General features: G+C 31.9%; 3 protein-coding genes across 5 annotated transcripts in view; 2 read left to right on the top strand and 1 right to left on the bottom strand.

Annotated features, from left to right (window-relative positions):
- LOC111718332 (23 kDa integral membrane protein) overlaps positions 1-3,616 on the top strand; it is a 72,624-nt gene extending 69,008 nt beyond the window's left edge. For all 3 annotated transcript variants that reach the window (XM_023493897.1, XM_023493899.1, XM_023493898.1), the window contains exons 5-10: positions 345-388; positions 831-929; positions 2,098-2,179; positions 2,246-2,319; positions 2,502-2,635; positions 3,352-3,616. In XM_023493897.1, coding sequence (XP_023349665.1) covers positions 345-388; positions 831-929; positions 2,098-2,179; positions 2,246-2,319; positions 2,502-2,635; positions 3,352-3,535 — 617 coding nt within the window. In that variant the 3' untranslated portion in view covers positions 3,536-3,616. The remainder of the gene's footprint in view (positions 1-344; positions 389-830; positions 930-2,097; positions 2,180-2,245; positions 2,320-2,501; positions 2,636-3,351) is intronic.
- Positions 3,617-4,069: 453 nt separating this feature from the next.
- Positions 4,070-8,337, bottom strand: LOC111718328 (uncharacterized). The gene is made up of 9 exons (XM_023493889.1): positions 8,286-8,337; positions 7,571-7,630; positions 6,943-7,000; positions 6,502-6,549; positions 6,279-6,360; positions 5,639-5,699; positions 5,033-5,066; positions 4,699-4,732; positions 4,070-4,567 (listed from the first exon to the last, which is right to left on the bottom strand). Exons 1-9 carry the CDS (start codon positions 8,305-8,307, stop codon positions 4,070-4,072), a joined length of 897 nt encoding a protein of 298 aa, XP_023349657.1. The 5' UTR covers positions 8,308-8,337.
- An 898-nt stretch (positions 8,338-9,235) lies between these two features.
- Positions 9,236-19,570, top strand: LOC111718308 (uncharacterized). Its single transcript, XM_023493865.1, has 9 exons — positions 9,236-9,368; positions 9,997-10,039; positions 10,707-10,787; positions 12,027-12,133; positions 12,907-12,969; positions 14,325-14,423; positions 15,411-15,569; positions 16,923-17,116; positions 18,592-19,570. The coding sequence occupies exons 1-9, from the start codon at positions 9,267-9,269 to the stop codon at positions 18,713-18,715; spliced, it is 972 nt and encodes a 323-aa protein (XP_023349633.1). The 5' UTR covers positions 9,236-9,266; the 3' UTR covers positions 18,716-19,570.
- Positions 19,571-19,593: the final 23 nt, after the last annotated feature.

Genomic DNA, 19,593 nt, shown 5'->3' with positions numbered 1-19,593 from the left:
AGAAAGTACCTAAAATCAAATTAAAATTTACTACTACTGCAAACATTCTTCTCGATCAATGCAAACAAAAATTTCCAATTTTTCTAATGTAAAACATATTTTTTTCCCTGAGCATCTGACATTTTTTTAATGCACATTTTAAGTTGAATTTTTTAATTGAATTTCATACTTTTTCTTTGATGGAAGGATCTTAACATTTGTCTCCCTACCATAACTTTCTCATCCTTTGCAACCTTTGACTATTCGATTTGCAGCAGATTTTATAGTTTGACTCCAAAGGGTTGGAAATAAGGATTAGAAAATTAGAGTCCAGTTTGTAAAATAATTTATTAATATTTTTCCAGTTATTCTTGTCTTCTCATTCTGTGGATGCTGCGGGGCCTGCAAGGTTAGATTTAATTTTACAAAGATCAGAATACATATTTTTAAATTTGCAGTTTGAGGGGCGATTTTGCAAAAAAAAATGTCTTGGGTCTGAAATCTCAACTTATATTAGATAATTATTTTTAAAATTTGTGCAAGGTACCACTTTTAAAGAAATATTTGACAGATTAAACAATTAAACTCAGAACTTTTGTATTTTTAACCTCGGGATGAAGTTTTAATTTTATCCCTTGCCCGTGGTGATCGTATCTTGCAGGAAAACTTTACTTAAAGGATCCTTAAATTCAAAAGTGCCCACATTGGATTTCGAGATCAAGTGTTCAAGATAAAAGTTACTCGACAAAAAATTTTCGTTCTCTGTTCATTTTTATTTTTTTGCCGATTTTGCAATTGTTCAAAACAATTTGTATATTCTTAAGTCCCTGAATTGACTATTTATATTGTAGGATGTAAGCTGTATGATCTGTACGTACACGTTCTTTATTATATTTGTTGTAATCCTCATCATGGGAGGAGCTTTCACTTGGCTTCTTTTCAAACCAACGGTAACATTTTTTATTCAGAAAATTTAGTAATTTTTGTTAAGGGGAAAAGAAAAAAATCTTAACCCTATCACATGGGGGGGAGCCCCCAATGCTGTGTTTTTTTTCTAAATTTTTAAAATTATTTTAGAACACTAACATTTCTTCACTTTTTCAACTTCATAGCTGTGAGCAAATTTTGCTATTATTTGTATTTCTGATTCACAGGTTAGGCTGGAAGACGCTTAAACGGCGGGTTTGTGTTTCAAAAAAATCAAAAATGGTTAATAACTTTTTTATCAATTAAGCTACAGGACAATATTTTTGAAAAGCTCTTGAAAAATGGATTTAATAACATGTGTCAAATGTTAATAATTGACAAAAGTAAAACAATTAATTTTTGAACATTTTTCTGACTTAGTTTTTTTTACTTGCTTAAAATCCTCCCTTGCACTCTAACCATTTAAAATAGAGGTCTATTTTTTCATGAGCAGGCCTTAAAAATTGGACTAGCAACATGTATTACACTTATCTATCTCAACTCTAATGGCAAAGCCAAAGGAGAGGGACGGGGGGGAACACCTCACCCCCCATCTATATTAGACAAAATAACCTTCTCAATCTGTATAAATTAGCGAACATTACTCCATACTGCCATTATAAATTGCATTGTTTTTCAAGACTTTTAAGTGTGTCCCTCTAGACAGTAGACAAGTCTTACTTAGATCTGTCAAGAACTTATTTTTAACTCAAGTTTAAAAAAAAATAATTGGCAAAATTCTTAACGATGTTTCTTGCCCCCTTACTTTTTTTATTTCCCCTTTCTAAGCCTTTCTTTCTCAATCCTACATTTTCTTTTCATTTTAATCTTCGCCTTTCTTTCTCTTGCCTATATCTTTCACTTTCACTTCTTTTTTCTGCTTACTCTCCATGTTCTCTTTTTCCCTGAATCTTCTTATTTCTTATGCGGGAGAGCTTGTAACCTTTAGATCTGTTGGAGCGTTCGTTAATAGTTAAATCGACCAATCTGAAATCTGTAAAATCATTGAATTTACTAAAAATATTATTTTAATCCTGAAAATGAAGGAGAATTAATACAAATTGTTAGAAACCAAAAACCAACTTTTATACCGGAACGGTTTAAGGTCTTATTTCTCAACTAAAATTTACTCTTGCACTTTATATATTTTAGGCTTTAGAGTGGAGTAAGAGTGTGATGATTGAATCTACTACAGAATACAACCCTAATATATTCATTCAAACAAGGGTAAAAGGTAAACAATAGTGATTTATATTTATTATATTCTATCCAAACATTAAAATTTTATCAAACATTTTAGAAAACTGGGATATGATCCATTCCAACTATAAATGCTGTGGGGTTCTACTACCATCAAATAGTGCTCCATATATGGTGAATATGTTGATTATGACGATGATAATAATAATAATAATAATAATAATAATAATTAAATAAAAAAAGAAAAGAAAAGCACGTTGATTATATATGTAATGAGAAAATAATGATTTTTTGAATATAATCATGGATTTGTATAGTAGTTTAATTAAACTGAATAATTAAAAATAATATTCTAGGTTTGGTTTAATAATGCCCGTATTAACCCTATCCCTACGTATAAAACAGTCCCTGAGTCCTGCTGCCCCGACCCCCCCTGCTACATTGAATCAGTCCGACTTAGTGCATCCTTTACTAAAAATATAACTTACAGGTAAGCTTTTAATGATCTTAAAGGGACTGTCATGCGTTATTTAAAGTGACTGTTCATTTTAAAGTGGCATGCTCGATTCACTTTTAAAATTTTAAAGATTTTTCTATCTTTAAAAGGAATGTATTCCGTAAATTGCGTTCTATAAGTTACTTCACTTATAATTGTAAAAGAAACCATATTTTATCAATTATATGTCTTATCTTTTAATATCGACCTAAAACTCCCAAAAAGTCCATTTGCCTTTGTTTAGTTAAAAATTTAATTTCGTTTTTGATTGTCAGAAAATAAGTTAACTCTTGCACTTTTTTATTCAAAATTTGAATTTTACTTTTATGGTTAAACTCTTTAGTAAAGGGATAGGCACCAAGAATGAAACTATCAAGAAGACTGTACAGAACGTGTTTGTTATCACTTTTTCTAACATCCGCGTAGTTTCCATTTATTTATTTTTTAACAGATTTGACAGTTTATATGTTATGACATAGTTTTAGATAAAATACCAAAATGGAACCTTTAGATCGTCGTATATAGATCAAAATTCAGAATTCAGATCCTCTTCAAATGTTTGTCTTTCTGGGTAACCCTTTTATTCTAAATATTATGTGTATTTAAACCAGCAAGGGCGTATACAGAAATAAATCTAGGGGGAAATTTACCCTTCCCCCCCTGTATACACCCTTGTTTAAATGGCTAATATCAATTATTTTTTTCTGTAGGGATGTCGATACAACTAAAGTGTACAGTGCTGACTGCTTTGCTCTGATAGTTGCGGATTTTGAGAAAGTTGAAAACATAATAAAGATCGTCTTCATTGTAACATGTGTTCTCATCATATTCTACTTTATTTGCATAATTCATTGTAAATGTATGAACAATGCTTATAGTTCAGCACTATTCTAAGCAAAGCATTTATCAATATATTTTGTTCTATACTTGTCAGTGTATTTTTTAATAAATAAATTATGTATTTTTCAAAGTATTTCTGAAAGAAAATTCATTCATAAGCCAAAGGTCACATTGTTTTTATAGATGTGGCATATTTCAGATGGCTCACGGGGCTCATGGCTTTCTGGTTTTAATATAGCTGCCAGATAGCTTCATTTTTGTTGATGCTTTTAAACTAGTTTTTCTGGAGGGAGTTTTACTTTTAGATATATCTAGATGGGTTTGCCTTTTCTTTTATACTTGCATTAGCTTCACTAGCGAGCCTAAGAGCCAAAATATCTGTAGTTGCATTAGTTTTACCAGAGGGCGTTGTTGATGTTTTTAAAGTTGTAATAGCTCCACTAGAGGGGGATGTTGATGTATTTAAAGTTGCATTAGCTCCACTAGAGGGGGATGTTGATGCTTTTAAAGTTGCATTAGCTCCACTAGAGGGCGTTGTTGATGCTTTTAAAGTTGCATTAGCTCCACTAGAGGGCGTTGTTGATGCTTTTAAAGTTGCATTAGCTCCACTAGTGTTGATGCTTTTAAAGTTGCATTAGCTCCACTAGAGGGCGTTGTTGATGCTTTTAAAGTTGCATTAGCCCCACTAGAGGGCGTTGTTGATGTCTTTAAAGTTACATTAGCTTCACTAGAAGGCAGAGGAGCTTGATAATCTAAACCTGATTGTATAGTTCCGTTAGCGGGGATTGTTGGATCAACTATGGATGAATTTCCACCAACATCGGTTGTTTTAACGTCTTTCTGGGTTGATTTTATTCTAGACTCTTCTAAGGTCGCATTTACTGCAGCTTCGATCTTTTCCGGATCATCCTGGATCTTTCCAGTTGATGAGTTCCCAACCATCCCTAGGGTCGGAGGCTGGAAGAGCTCAGCCTCCGAAAAACAAGGTGGTTGGGTTCCCTTGTAACAAGACTCTAAAGAAGTCTTGATACAAGCAGATTGTACAAGGGAGAGGGGATTGGAGTGCACAGAAACATCCATTTGTCCCTGAAATTTAATTAAAATCAATTCAATTTTTTAAAATATATTAGGTTATAATTTTAACCAATAAAAAAACTAAATGTTTACTATTGTATACATGAAAATTTTTTAATTCGGGGTTTTTTTCTTATTAGAACCTGAACTTTTGCCCCTGCTCCTCTGGATTTACCTCTAAAAAGTAAACATTTTTTCAGTAAAAAAAATATTAAAATTGAAAAAGTTTTTTTCATTATTTTTGGGGTCCCCTACTACAGATAAAAAAAACGTAACCCCCAAAAAATTAATCTTTTTAGAAAACCACAATGAACAACGAATTTGATCTTAAGTAAAATAATGTACGATGTAAAATATTCCAAGGTAAGTTTAACACTAAAAGTAAGACAGGGTGGTGAAGCCCAAATTTTGTTAAATTAAATTAAAGTTTCAGGAATGCAAAATCAAGTATTTACATTTTGCAATCAAACTGTTTACCTAACATATTTCTCTAGAACACAGCTCCATTCTCCTAAATATATATATATATCAGTTGAAACGCAACAATCTTATTAAAACATTTTATTCATATACATATATTTATACAGGGTGAGTCAAAAAATGGTGAATATCGAGATCCTAAAAATAATACAGTCTTTTTTTGGTAATCTCATTAGTCATTTCTGACAATCTGATAGGCAATCTAATATACCCTTTAATAAAATCCGCGAAACAATTTTTTACTCAAAATTAGATGAAAAGAAAAACAAAAGATAGCCCATGAAAAAAATCTAAAATTTCATACAAATTTTTTAAAAATGAATGTGCAAGATCTCTCTATTCCCCATTTTTTTACTGACCCTGTATATGTATAAATAATTTTACATATTACCCGATATTGCCCTTTGAATCTTTTTTAAAACCGAATTTTGAAAAAAAGAAATTTCGATTTCGATCGATTTTTAAGCCTTTATTACACCCTGAATACTGAAGAGTTCTCTCAAATTAAATTAAAAGTTCTTCCGGTTCTTGCCAAATAAGCAATAGTTTAAAAGACTAGATATTTGTCTTTTCTTTGCAAGTGGAATAATAACAAAACATTACCAGTATCTTCGGGAACTGAAGTTTCAATCTTGATTGCACATTCAAACTTGTTGTAATCACCCTAAATATACAATTGTTGTAATCACTCTAGAGAATATTTCATATTCGTTGTAATCACCCTGAAGCTACAATTGTTGTAATCATTGTAGAGAATATTTCAAATTTGTTGTAATCACCCTGAAGATATAATTGTTGTAATCACTCTAGAGAGTATTTAATATTAGATGTAATCAAATCACCCTGAAGATATAAATGTTGTAATCACTCTAGAGAATATTTCATATTTGAAGATCATTCTTTAAAACCAGTAAACATTATATACTTTGAGTTTCAGAATTAGGACTAGTTACAACTTACAATTTAAAAATAGTATTAGACTTCTTATGATTTTTCTTTTTGTTAATTCTATGCGGATTATATTTCCATATCTGCAACAAGACATTTTAAAACAAAGAAAACAAAATTATATTCCAAGACAAATTTTCAAAAAGCATTTTAGAACATTTTGATCAACGCAGATTTATTGTGTCCTATCAAGACATTTTCGATCTAAATGATGTCTCTCTAAAAGTGTCCAAATATATAGAAATTAACTGTAATATAAAATGTCTGGTTTTTATATTTTCTAATATTTGTTGACCTGAAAACTAATCCTGTCCCCGAAGTCCTTACAATCTGTAGTTGTCACATTCCAAGGTTTACGTTTCCACTCAAACTCACATCGTTAAGCACAAAATAAAAAATTTGGAGTAAAGTTGAAAAAAAGTTTTAAAATGTTAATATTGAATTATTTTTAAAAAATTGGTTAATTTAAATTCTAAATTTCAGTAAGTTTTTTTATTCATTTTAATGTTGCTACTTACTTGCTTACGGTATGATAGAACGTACACCACTCATAATAGGAATTAGCTCTAAGCATAGAAAAAATTAGGAAAAATAAGAAAACATAAGAAATCAAATTATTAATCTTTTAAAATTTCCATAGGAAGTTTTCCTGGGTAAAATAAAAAACTTTTACAAGGCCTATCTGGCTTTATTAAGTCAAAGTTGGAATAGCGCGACCCTCTTTGTGCCTTGAAAACAAACAAAGATATTAACAAAGATAAGGCAAAAAAAAGTGCAGTCCAATTTTCGGTAATCAATTTAAATTTGATAATAACCTAATTTCATTGCCACAAACTCTAACTTTTTAATTCCTTTATCGTAGAAACCTCATAGTATAAACTGTTGATATTTCAAACTTTTACTATAAAATTTATTAAAATTTATAGAATTATCAGTTCCGTAGTAGCTTGTAATCCTACCTACAGGATAAACGGAAGGAACTATTAACCCTAACAAGGCTAAGGGTTGGTCCAGATTCTAAAATAGATTCAACAGTAATATCATAAAGTATTTAAGTATTACATCAAATGAGCTGAAAGATTGCTTTAATACCGTCTTTCTATTCCACAGTCTTATGGTTCTTACGGTTTTAAATTCCACGGGCAACACCGGAAACTTCAGCTTGTATATTTTTATTGCCCTTTTTAAAAATTTTCCAATTACAAAATCAATATCGATGTTTCATATCAAAATGAAAAAGATGATGACATGAGCGTAATTTCAAGTGACAGGAAGGCCGGATTTACACGGTATCATGTAAACCTTTGCATGTTACTCAAGGGTAGATAAATCCGTGTGTTTTTCTTTAAATGTCGTTCAAATTGTCAAAAAACTGGAATGCACCCTATACATTTTATGTTATAGAAATGGATATGGTATACGCATGTAAATCGCTGTTTTCTAACATTCGAATGTTCGTTATCCTTGATTGGTTTAAAGGTATAAAATGGTTCTGTTAATTATTAAGGATTGGAGTTTTAATCTACTAATTTAGTTTAGATGAATTATCTATATAAAGCTTCACTATTCATGTAAAAATATTGTCACCTTGAAGCTCAAAGCCTGAGATATGCAATAACTGGATGGTCAAAATGAAGAGAATTAACCCTAAACAAGTAATATTAACAAATTTGTCAAATGTCGTCTTATATATTTCTATTCTTGATCAGTTTAATTTTAAATAGTGATCAAGAAACAAAAGGATGAGGGAGGGGAGACGGCATCGTTTGCCCCCAATTTCAAAATCCCTACATTTTCAACCATTACAGTTAACATTCTAATGCCATTGCCCCCTCCCTCCTCAAGCTTAAGCAACGTATTCTTGAAGTGCAAAATATCTATACATGATGTACAGTGTACACTGTTCACGATTACCCACCCAAATATTTGATTTCTACAATCTGAAGGTTGAAATTGTTCCTTGCAAAAATTTGCCTTTTTGTAATCTATAACATTTTTTTGCAAGGGATGGACAATTTTACAGTTGAGAAATGAAACAAAAATACGTTTTAAAAGACTATAATAAGCTCAGTGCAGTCGTCTCATGCTTTGTGAGTGAACATGACTATTTTATTAAATGAGCAAACTAATTTCAAATGCATGTTTGATTCTTACTGTGATATCAATAATTCATATTTATTAAAGCAAGGACTAAAAAACCTTAACGTCGAACTGTATAAAATATCTCGAAAGCTAAATCAAATTTTTTTTTTCTTGTATCAAAAAAACTGTATCACAACTTGTAAATAATAAACAAACACACCTCTGCAACTGATCTGAGACATTACACTTATAATTGAAACTCTACACCTAATTGAAATTTTTACGAAATCAAATCGTACACAATGCTGGCATAATAGTGAAAGTTTCAAAAAATAGATATATGGATTGATCCAGGTTGTTAACAGGGTCGGGTACAGGATTTAAGTGAGGAAGGTGCTAGATTTATTTTGGAACAAAAAAATCCAGATTTAGGAACAAAAACCGTGCCGTCATTTTTTTAAGATAGACATTTTTCCTGTTTTGTACTAGGTTTTCTTTCCCCTAAGTGCTATTGAGAAGCTATTCTGAAATCTCAGGGAGGGGGCTCTGAATCCGTCTGAGGGTGCGAAGGTCCTGCCGCCCCCCCCCCTTTGTCCACCCCTGATCTTAAATTATAATTTTAACTGAAAAAATGTCAGCTAATTTGGTCTTGCCGTCTAATCAGTTATAGCGCAAATGAACAAATATAAAGTAGTAATCTGGTTTTGCTTGTTTGTTTGCCCGATCATAACTTAGAAACCCACGGACCGATTGATTTGGGAACTTGGTAATACCACGGAAATGTTTTAGCTTGGTTTAAAAGTTTGAAGTTGATTAGGTTGATTTATGAAGAGCAAACTTCTAGACAAAGCTGGGTTCCCAAACTATACTATCTATGTTCTATAGACAGAAAATATGCGCGCACGTAATATCCAAGGACCCCGAGGGCCGAGAAATAAAGATTTAAACCATATGGGACATTTTACGCATCATCTATTCATACAATGTCAGTCTCGTAGCTCTCACTGTACCCCAAAAAGAACGAAAAAACCAGAAATTAAGGGATATAACTGATCAAAATTGATTAAAAACTGAAAACTGCCAAAAATATATTTATTTTTGTATTATTGATTTAGTACACCCACAAAAATGTGAGGTATATATGACGAAATACCTGCCTGGCTTGGTTTAGAAGTCAGTGTGTACATCGAACTCATCTAAAATGAACGAAACAGAAAGTTATGATATTCATGATAATACGACATTTGTGAGTCAAGATTTAAACAATGTTTTTCTTAATCCACATTTACACAATAATACACAGGTTTGGACTTGTTAAAACATACTTACTTGGCCGTATCACTTCCTATCCCCACTCGATATATACGTATTTAATATGTCCCCCCCCCCCCTTTAAAGTCCTCTCCCTTCCTTCCAGTTCAGTACTTTATAATCATTTTAATGTTAAAGCGATGTAAAAATATCTATTTATTTGGATCACCCTGTACTTGGCCTATGGTCTTAAACATTACTGTCAAGAAAAATGAATTAGAATTAATGTTAAACATTTGAAGGGGAATCTATGTAGGAAAATCCCGGGAAAAAAAGTTTCTGGGAAAAAAACCTGGAAATAAAAAAGTCCGAATTTTCTCAAATCCTTGGAAAAAATGTCACTGAAAATAAAGTCTTGTGATTTGGATTCCTAGGTCTTTTTTCCTAATAGTAAAAGGACTTTTTTCCACAGGACTTTTTCAGTGTGAAATTTTAGGACTGTTTTCGGAAACTTTTTTTACAAGGACTTTTTTGGCGGTTACCTTTGAGAGGACCGATCTTAATCTGACATTCCACTCTGTACAGTGTACAATTAAGTAAAGGATTAATGCACCTAATTATTTCTATAATGTCGCCCTTCTGATTCTCACTGTAGATTATAAACTTTAAAATTGTTTCAGGTTGGCTGGTGGATTAACGTTGCTTGTATACCTTCCGTTACAGGTTACCCCTAAAAATATATTCATTATTACTAATAAACTCAAATTTTTCATGGGTGGTATTCAAGAAAATTCGAAAAAATTTCAGCTAATTTGGTTCAGGCGTTAGGCCAGCGAAAGCTAACATATATATGTATATTAATATATATTTATGAGTGAAGAGCTTTACTATATAGATAAACATGATAAACATTATACATTGTTATCCACAAACTAAGATACTTTCTCTACCAAACATGTCAATTCAGAGGCAACTTAAAGATCGTCTACGATATGTGATTGCAAATTGTGAGAGCCAAAAAAGTGTGGAATAGAACGCTGACATTAATTGGCGATAATTTAATGTATTTGATGATTTTAAAAAGCAAGTGGTTTTTCTATATAACTTTTTTTAATAACTTTTTAACTTAAATGGGTCTGTTTGCACTGCATAATTGCGGTTTCTCTTGTTCATTGAACTTAGTCATAACTTTGGGCTAAATTTTGTCTACCTATTCCACAGTTATGATTCTCACATATCATGATACAAAATGTGTATCAGAAAAATCGCACAACTTACAATCTTCTCAAATTTTGGTCTTGCAACATTTTCTCTGATAAAGATTTTAAGACGTCTTATCACGTTTAGTGGTACACCCTGTGCAGTGCACTTTAAGAATGTTAGTCTATAGGATTGGGATTATTCTTAAACTTCTGGATCCTGTTCTACCCACCTTATCCCTTTACTCTACCCAGAATCCTCTCCGTATCAGGTTTTTTTTATAAACTTTTACTGTTTATTTAAAGGCTATATCCGCCCTCTTCTTAGTTGGGTTCACAACCCTTCTTGCAAAGCCTATTTGGTCCCCTGCCTATATTGTTTACTGTGCTCTCTGGGAGCAATTAAAACAAACACAGATAATGATATAATCCATTCACCATCGCAAATCACTGATTACTTGCTCCTGGAGCGTTTTTGATCTCCTCCCACTGCAGTTCACAGATTTGAAGATATAGCAGAACTCAGCTTCCTCTGACACTGCACTGCTCCGTCTATTTCAGTTAAACCCTAAATAAGCCATACATCGAAAGAATTCATCAAATGTCGTATTCTTCACTTTCTGATAATGTAATGTTGCCGATATTTAGTTTTTAAATGAAAATTATATGGAGCTCTTTAAAACTGTTTCCGCATATTTATGGCTATTTTTTATTTTTTATTTATTTTTTATATATTTATGGCTATTAATACCGAGATTTACGTAAAATATCATAAAACCCATTTAAGAGTTGTCAAGACTATACCGTCAATACCGTATCTATATTTTTTCTTTCTTTTATTATCGAGCAACTGGGGAGCTGATATGAAAACAGCTATAGCTATAGCAGTTCTCCAGACGCAGAACATTAATCAGTTGACAATTAATCTACCACTTGTAATAATGATTTTTAACAATGTTTCTGCGTAAATAAATAATATTTGATTTGATTTGATTTGATTTGATTTGATTTGATTTGATTTGATTTGATAAAATCTTTTGATATATGGCGCATTTTGGGTTTAACTGTATATTTTGTGACATACACACATACTTTGCAGCTATGTTTATATATAACATTTTATTATGTTCACGAAGTGAAATGAACCATGTACCCATTTTTATCATAGTTTTGTTAAAGGGAGTGTTCGCGAAAAATGACTAATAAATCTGAATGATTTGTCTGGAATTAAATTGATTTGTTTACAATCCAAGTTGAATGTTGTACCTTTCTTCATTTATATGGACGCTACGTTCTTCAGTCGTTTTTAACAATTTTCTCCTTATAGCAACAGATAGAAGTAAGATTAGTAGCGATCAAAACCGCTTATTTTTTGCCGTAAGCCTATACCGTACCTTTCATTTTCGCGAACACTCCATTTAAGCCTTTCGCTGAAAAATCTAATGAGGCAAATTTCACATATATTTATTAATTGCTTTGAGAATTATTTACATTATTAAATTGTTTTGCAGATATGTTGTTGTTGTTGTTGTACTGTTGGGACTGTACACCACCAGGACTTGACCTACCGCCGCATATGTACATACCTGCCAGCGTGTACACCAAACCCTTACTGGAGGTATGTATTTTATAGTTATGAAGTACAGGGATAACCACAAAGGATAAGACTTCAAAGACATCTGCCGTACAGAATTTACTCAGAATTCTTGGTTCCGTTTCCTTAAACTGCAGTACATAATTTACTCTGAATTCTTGGTTCCGGTTCCCTAAACTGCAGCACAGAATTTACTCAGAATTCTTGGTTCCGGTTCCTTAAACTGTAGTACATAATTTACTCTGAATTCTTGGTTCTGGTTCCCTGAACTGCAGCACAGAATTTACTCAGAATTCTTGGTTCCGGTTCCCTAACCTGTAGTACAGAATTTACTCTGAATTCTTGGTTTCGGTTCCCTAAACTGCAGTACAGAATTTACTCAGAATTCTTGGTTCCGGTTCCCTAAACTGCACAGTACAGAATTTACTCTGAATTCTTGGTTCCGGTTTCCTAAACTGCAGGACAGAATTTTCTCTGAATTCTTGGTACCGGTTCCCTAAACTGCAGGACAGAATTTACTCTGAATTCTTGGTTCCGGTTCCCTAAACTGCAGGACAGAATTTACTCAGAATTCTTGGTTCCTGTTCCCAAAATCTGTTTTGTTTGTTTGTCAAATATATCACATAATTCACATAATTTCGCCTACAAAACGCTAAATTTAAACATTTTTAAGTATTCATTAGAGTCTCATCCTTTATGGGTAACCTTGAACATTTGTGAATGTCGTTTTGCATAATTAAGCATTTATAATCGTTTAAATTTTTGCCATTTTATTTTGCTAATTATTTTTCCTCTAGGGTTTGCAGACGTTTTCAACCTATTTGCTGGTCATATTCATATCCATCAGGTTTCTCAGAATGGTAAATTTATTAATTTATAAATTGTTTTTTTTTGTTACCTATTTGTGTTCATTGCAAAAATATAATTATTATAATTATTTTATAATTATTATTATTTTTTGTATCAGACAAATTTTTTAAAAAAGGATTTCATTAAAAAAGGCAGTATTTGGAATAATTGAAAGCACTCTTGAAGTAAATGTTTACTTTAAATAACGCATACAGTCTCTTTAATCCGGTTTTAGACGTAAATGTCTACTTTAAACCTATCACGATGGGGGGGGGGGTGTTCTCCACCCCCCCCCCTTTGGTTTCTTCTGAATAATTTAAAAATTGCTTACACATTAGAAACTTCACTTTTTCAACAAAAAAGTTGTAAACAAATAAATTTTTTTTGATGCATAGGATAGAATTGAGGACGGTCAAACGACGGGTCGGTGTTTTAAAAAAATTAGAAATTGTTAATACCTTTTTCGTTAATTAAGCTACAGGGCTAAGCGTTATATATTAAGTTAGAGTTCTTATTTTTTTTAATGAGCATACCTTAAAAGTTTAATTAGGAATATGTATTACACTTATCTCAACTCTAAAGGCTAAATTATAGGAGGCGAATCCCCCCCCCCCTCTCTCCAAATCTATACTAGAGAAAAATAGCCCAATCGGGATCGGGTTAAATTGCGTAGACAATCTCCTTAATCTTGTTTTCGAAGTAAATGTTCGCTTTCAAAAGCGAAGAAATTCCTTTAATCTTGATTGTTTTTAATGTGATTGTTTACTTTAAATGACGCAGAAAATATATTTAATCTAGTTTTAAAAGTTTATGTGTACTTTAAAAACGCAGACAATCTCTTTAATCTGATTTTGAAGTAAAGAAACTAGATAAATAACGCAGATATACTCTTTAATCTGATTTTGAAGTGAATAAACTCTATAAATAACGCAGATATTCTCTTTAATCTGATTTTGAAGTGAATAAACTATATAAATAACGCAGACATTCTCTTAAATCTGATTTTGAAGTGAATAAACTCTATAAATAACGCAGACATTCTCTTTAATCTGATTTTGAAGTACATAAACTATATAAATAACGCAGATATTCTCTTTAATCTGATCTTGAAGTGAATAAACTATATAAATAACGCAGATATTCTCTTAAATCTGATTTTTAAGTGAATAAACTCTTTCAATAACTTGGACGTACAATCTCTTTAAACTGGGGTTTGAAGTTAACGTTCCCTTTTAAAAACTCGAAAATCTTTTTTATCTGGTTTTGAAATGAATGAAAATACTTTGAATAACTCAGGCAATCCATTTAATCTTGGTATTGAAGTGAATATTGAAGTGAACGCAGACATCTTTAATCTTGTTTTCAGATGGAGCACGCTGATTATGGATATATCCGACCTGTTATATATTCATTATTCCTCTCACTTCTCATATTTATTCCTGATATCTTTACTTATGAAACACAGGTAGATTAATCCTATCATTCTTTATCATACAGGGTGTCCCACGAAACATAACCGTAGCAAGACGAGTTGAAAACCGTCTTTGAATTTATTTCAGACATTCAGTCGTCAATCTTCTTTCACGTGTAAGTTCTTGGAACAATAACCACAAAATTCTCGTGGTCCTGGGATTTCGAAAATGTGATCTGCCTTATTTGTGCTGTCATCATTACTGGAGGTATTAAGAATTGTGTTCAGATTTTATTTTTATGAAATGAAGCCAAAATCGACGAAATATGAATAAAATTCTTAATAACTCCGGCCATCGAAAGCACGAAAAAGGCAGAATACATTTTGAAATCCCAGGACTAGGGGTTTTTTTGGACTAATAATTCTCAAGAATTTACTGTTAAATTTTAGAATGCCGTAAACTATATCGATGACCTTCAAATCGTCTTGCCACTATCATGTTTCGGTGTACTGTACATTCTTCAGATTCACACTTTTATCATACAGGGTGTCCCAATAAACATGGGAATTCAGTGACGAATTCGATATCGTCTTTATAAATAATTCTTTGATTTAGTATATTGATACCTACTGAGAAAGCTGTAATCTGTAAGAGTTTCGTCTGCTTTGTTCACATTTTGTTTGTTTATGTTTTGACTGCATACGGTTGTACTAAGTGAAACAAGAAAATTGCAGTATACAAATAGAGTAAACTTTGCAGTCTTTTTATACCCTTCTCATAAAATAAACTCTAGCAGACATAATAATATTATGGCTTTTGAAATTAGGTATTACAATGCTAATTTATAACAAAGACGATATCGAATTCGTCACTGAATTCCCATGTTTTTTGGGACACCCTGTAGATGAATCTGCAATCACAGATCCATCTTTAAATAGATGCAAAATCAATTCGTATAATCACAGATTCATTCTCAATCAAAGATTACTTCTTATTGAAATGCAACCTCTGTTATTCCAAAAATTATTTTATTTTTTAAGGAGCTGACAGGCGCAGAAATAAGAGAATATCTCAAAATCACGGAACTGGAGGAAGTCAAATTTCAAGTCGAAATGAATGTCGTCGTCCGCTCAACACAGTTCAGCCATGATACAAACATAGAAAACATTTTCCTGCTCTTTAGATTTCTTGTTCTGCAGGTTTCAAGTCAACATTTTCGTTTTTTTGTTCAAAATGTGTGCACTGGAAAAAAACTTGTACCATGTGGATTATACAGGGTGTCCCGCAAAACATGACAGTTGATGAATAGTTTTGAATGTCATCTTCCATGACTGTATTTGATATTAAATACTTTTTGCAGTTCATTTCGTTATACACATCTTTTACTCTAATATATTTTATTTTAAAATCAATTTTGCAATAATATAAAATATTTTATATTCTCTTTGATATCTAACAAATTATGGAAGAAGACTTTTTAAAGTTTTCACCAACTGTTATGTTTCGTGGACACCCTGTAGGTTGAACTGAATATAGGATATAAAAAATAATGCTCTTTTCATAAGAAATGACAATTGAATGTTTACGTCTTCGTAACAAAATGTGGTGTCTGACTTTTTTTATCTTTTGAAAGAAATAATTGATTTTTAACAAGATTTTAGTTAATTTGATAAAATCTGAGCTTAAGTTTGTATTATCTCCGTAATTTTAAAACAAAAATTTAAAAACGACATTTTAAAATCCCTATTGTGCTCATTGAAAGCGTGGATTAATAAAATAAATATATCACTTAACCCTATTCCTGCTGGGGGGGGGTCAATTTGACCCCCCCCCTGTAGTTTTTTTACATAACTCAAAAAGTATGGGTCTGAGGCTGTTGAAATTTTCTGACTTTTCCTACATACCCAAAGCCCTCCCTTTAGGCCTAAAACCGGGCTTTAATACTAACTGCCTGAGTCCTCAGGCACACTGCCTGAATGACTGTTTTTTCCTGTAACAAACTAAATATTTGTTTTGACCCACTTTCACTTGTCAGATTATAATGAAATTTAGCTTTTTGGAAAGCCTTTGACATAAGGAAACGAATTGCACAAGTTTCGCGAAAATAAATTGCAAATTTTTTGCAAACATCCTGTCAAAAGAAATTTGCACATTTTTAGTTTTTCTTGATTAAAATTCAGGTTATTTTAAAGATTGCAAAATTTTTTGCATATTTGAAATGGCATGGTCAAGGGCTTTTCAAAAATGTATAATTTTTCATTTTTTGAACAAATTTTTTTTTGAACACATTTTTACTACATAACTGGATTTTGCGATAAAAAATTCAATTTTTGCAAATTTGCAAATTTTTTGCAGATTCTAAAAGTAGAGCACAAGAGCTTTCCAATGATGTATCATTTGTCATATTTGGACATCAAACATGGGATTTAGAGGGGGGGGGCAAATATACCCGCCCCCAGCATATCCTGGCTTTCAAGTACCCCAAAAGAGATAGGGTTAATTTCAGGACTGTTATTATTCTAAATTAAACAATTAAAAAAAACTTTATTTAGATAACTCCTGTCTGGATTTTGATTATTATCGGACTGTCCGCTTACTGGCGGAAAACTGTGAATCAACGGCTCAGACGAAGTTCTGATCCGGTACCTCTTGCTCTTTCTCTTCTCTTCCTGGTGCTGAACCTACCGGAGCTCTCCTTCTACCTTCTCATCATACTCAAGGAGATTCCTCATCAGAACCTTCTCAGGTATGCATACAAACAATGACGGGAAAAACCAGGGGAGTTTTTTACGACTTTTAAAGTTTTGGACTTTTTAGACGGGGATCTTAAAAATTTCTGTATTCAAGGTTTCTTCAACATTTAGAAAATGTTCCCTTTAAACGTTTGCTTCTATCGAAGTAAGCAAATTAAGTTAGCAAAGAAAAATATAACAAAAAGACGATAGTTTTGTTTGCTATAGATCATCTCCTATAGCCTCCCTGGGCTAAAATTTGGCAAAATGCAAGGAAAGGAAATGTTTGGTATTAACAATTTTAAAATTTGTAAAGCTTCTCTGATTTTTGTAAAACCTTTAAAAATTCTAAAACCATAATGTTTAAGCAAAACAAGTGATTGTCTATCACTCCAGATAAGACAATTAACTACATTAGGATTTATAAACTGTTGAATAGAATATGTATGCACAGTTTTTCAGATTAGAACTCCTAAATCTTGATGATACATATAAACTAGGTGTTCAATCTTTTATGCATAAATACTTTTATGAAAACCTTCCAGCTTCCTTCCAGGATATGTTTAATTCTTTAGCTGAACCAAATAGAACAAAATCATATAAACTTGAACGAGTTCTCTTTAAAACCCTAGAATCTCTGCCTTATTTAAAAAATATGGAATTCGATTGTATTAGAGCTTAAAGAAACTAAATCTGAAAAATAGTTTAAAAGAAAAGTCGCCAAGATCTATATATATAATGAACGAAACAGAAAGTTATGATATTCATGATTCCTACTCTGGTTAGGCGGGTCCAAACTACATAGTAAATTGTGATTTTTTTATTTGTATTATCTCGTGCTTTGTAGTTGAATAAAATATGAAATATAAAGTTGATGTTGTAATAAAGCAAATAGTTTACAAGTTGCTCTAAATCCTACTTATCAAATAATATGGGTTTGCTTGCACGCTACACGATTACTGTGTTTTATGTTAATTTGATTATTTTAAGTCGGGCAATTTTCTTCCTTTTCTAGAAAGTTATGGGTCTCACTGTTGGATGGGAATTTATATACAAGCTAGCTGAAGGCTCGGCATTGCCCGTGAAATTAAAATTTTTATTTGTTTTATTTCGATTTTTTAAAAATACAAAATTTAGATTTTTTAGTCAATGCTACCCCCAGGGTTGACCGTGGTTTCCTTGAAAAAAATCAGCCCATTTGGTTCGGCCGGCTATAGTGAATATATATACGAATGTCTGGTTTTATTATAAAGAAATTAAAGCTATGTCTGTAAAATCTGTAATTTAAAGTGAACTTCTGTTGAAAGGCGAGGGATGTCGATTTAAAAAATGCCATTAAAAGCGTTGTCTGTCTGATTAAGAATTAATTAGATATCCATATTTTGTTCCTAAAATTGTATAGTTTTATTTGTAGTTTCTCTGCAAAAACAATGAAGAAATTAAGGTGGAATTATAAAATTTTTCAAATTTTTATGATTCTTTTTCTTAGGGTTCTACCACTGCTCCGGGTACTGGTGTGTACAGGGAAACCCGTGATCTATCTATTCTATGAGTCTGGAGCTCAACTCAGAAAATATGTAAAACACAAACAAATGAAACGCGAAGCTTACTAGATCTTGAAATTCTGAGCAAAATTGTCAATGCAATGATAAATGGGAAGACGACCTGCAGGCAATATTTAACTGTACTCGGTGTTGTTAAAAGGCAAACAATTTCAGTAGAAGCTTTAAAATCTACCTTTGAGTGAAATAGTTTGTGCACAGTGCGCCATTGCTGTGTTTATTATTCATTGAAATCAAAACTTAATTTAGTCTAAAAGTCGTCTTCCTATTCCACAGTTTTCTTGTTATTACTGTACACGACGAGTTAACCCACATAGGATGAAATTTTGATAAGGAACTTAAACTTGAAATCTCCTGCTCAATTTTAGTCCAAATGGCGGGGAGGGGGGGCGGGGGGTTAGTCTAATTATTTGACGTTGAAGTATCAAAAATTTGAATAATTTCACAAGTTCTTAGTAAAGAGATTAAAAAAGATGTCAGATAAAAGGACGGATAAAATCTTGTACTGTCGTCTTTGAAGTTTCATCCTTTGCGGGTAAACGTCACTATAAACCGTATTTGTATTAGACTCGAGTAGGTGCTAGAAGCTGTTTAACTGTAAGTGAAGATGAAGTTCTCTTCAAGTACCCTTTTGTAAAATATTTTCAACTCTTACATATTTAACGATGGCAATGTTTATGAGATTTCCAAACTGAAGTCTCTGCTTTGTGTTCTGAAATTTGACGGAGACATGTTTGAACATAAAAACTGACTAATCGCAACCAACTCTAATTTTTTAATCCCTATATGTTTTCAACCTGATGAGTGATGTCATTGACCTTTCATATTTCTAACCATGAATAATTTGAGATCTAATATTTAAAGTTCACACTATTTTGTTGCAAAGATAAAGATAAGATTAGAAAAATATATTACTGTTAAAATGCTAT

Source organism: Eurytemora carolleeae, unplaced genomic scaffold, assembly GCF_000591075.1.
Source record: "Eurytemora carolleeae unplaced genomic scaffold, Eaff_2.0 scaffold60, whole genome shotgun sequence".
Taxonomy (NCBI): Eukaryota; Metazoa; Arthropoda; class Copepoda; order Calanoida; family Temoridae; genus Eurytemora; species Eurytemora carolleeae.
This window is presented reverse-complemented; position numbering and strand designations above follow the sequence as displayed.

Excerpts from the sequence above, each read along its gene's own strand:
- LOC111718328 (XM_023493889.1), bottom strand. The coding sequence starts at position 8,307 with ATGTCTCAGATCAGTTGCAGAG. Across the intron at positions 7,631-8,285 it reads GTCTCAGATCAGTTGCAGAG|GGTTAATTCTCTTCATTTTG; the intron begins GTGTGTTTGTTT and ends TTACTTGTTTAG. Across the intron at positions 7,001-7,570 it reads CTCAGGCTTTGAGCTTCAAG|AATCTGGACCAACCCTTAGC; the intron begins GTGACAATATTT and ends AATCTATTTTAG.
- LOC111718308 (XM_023493865.1), top strand. The coding sequence starts at position 9,267 with ATGAACGAAACAGAAAGTTATGATATTCATGATAATACGACATTTGTG. Across the intron at positions 10,788-12,026 it reads CAGAATCCTCTCCGTATCAG|ATATGTTGTTGTTGTTGTTG; the intron begins GTTTTTTTTATA and ends ATTGTTTTGCAG. Across the intron at positions 12,134-12,906 it reads ACACCAAACCCTTACTGGAG|GGTTTGCAGACGTTTTCAAC; the intron begins GTATGTATTTTA and ends TTTTTCCTCTAG.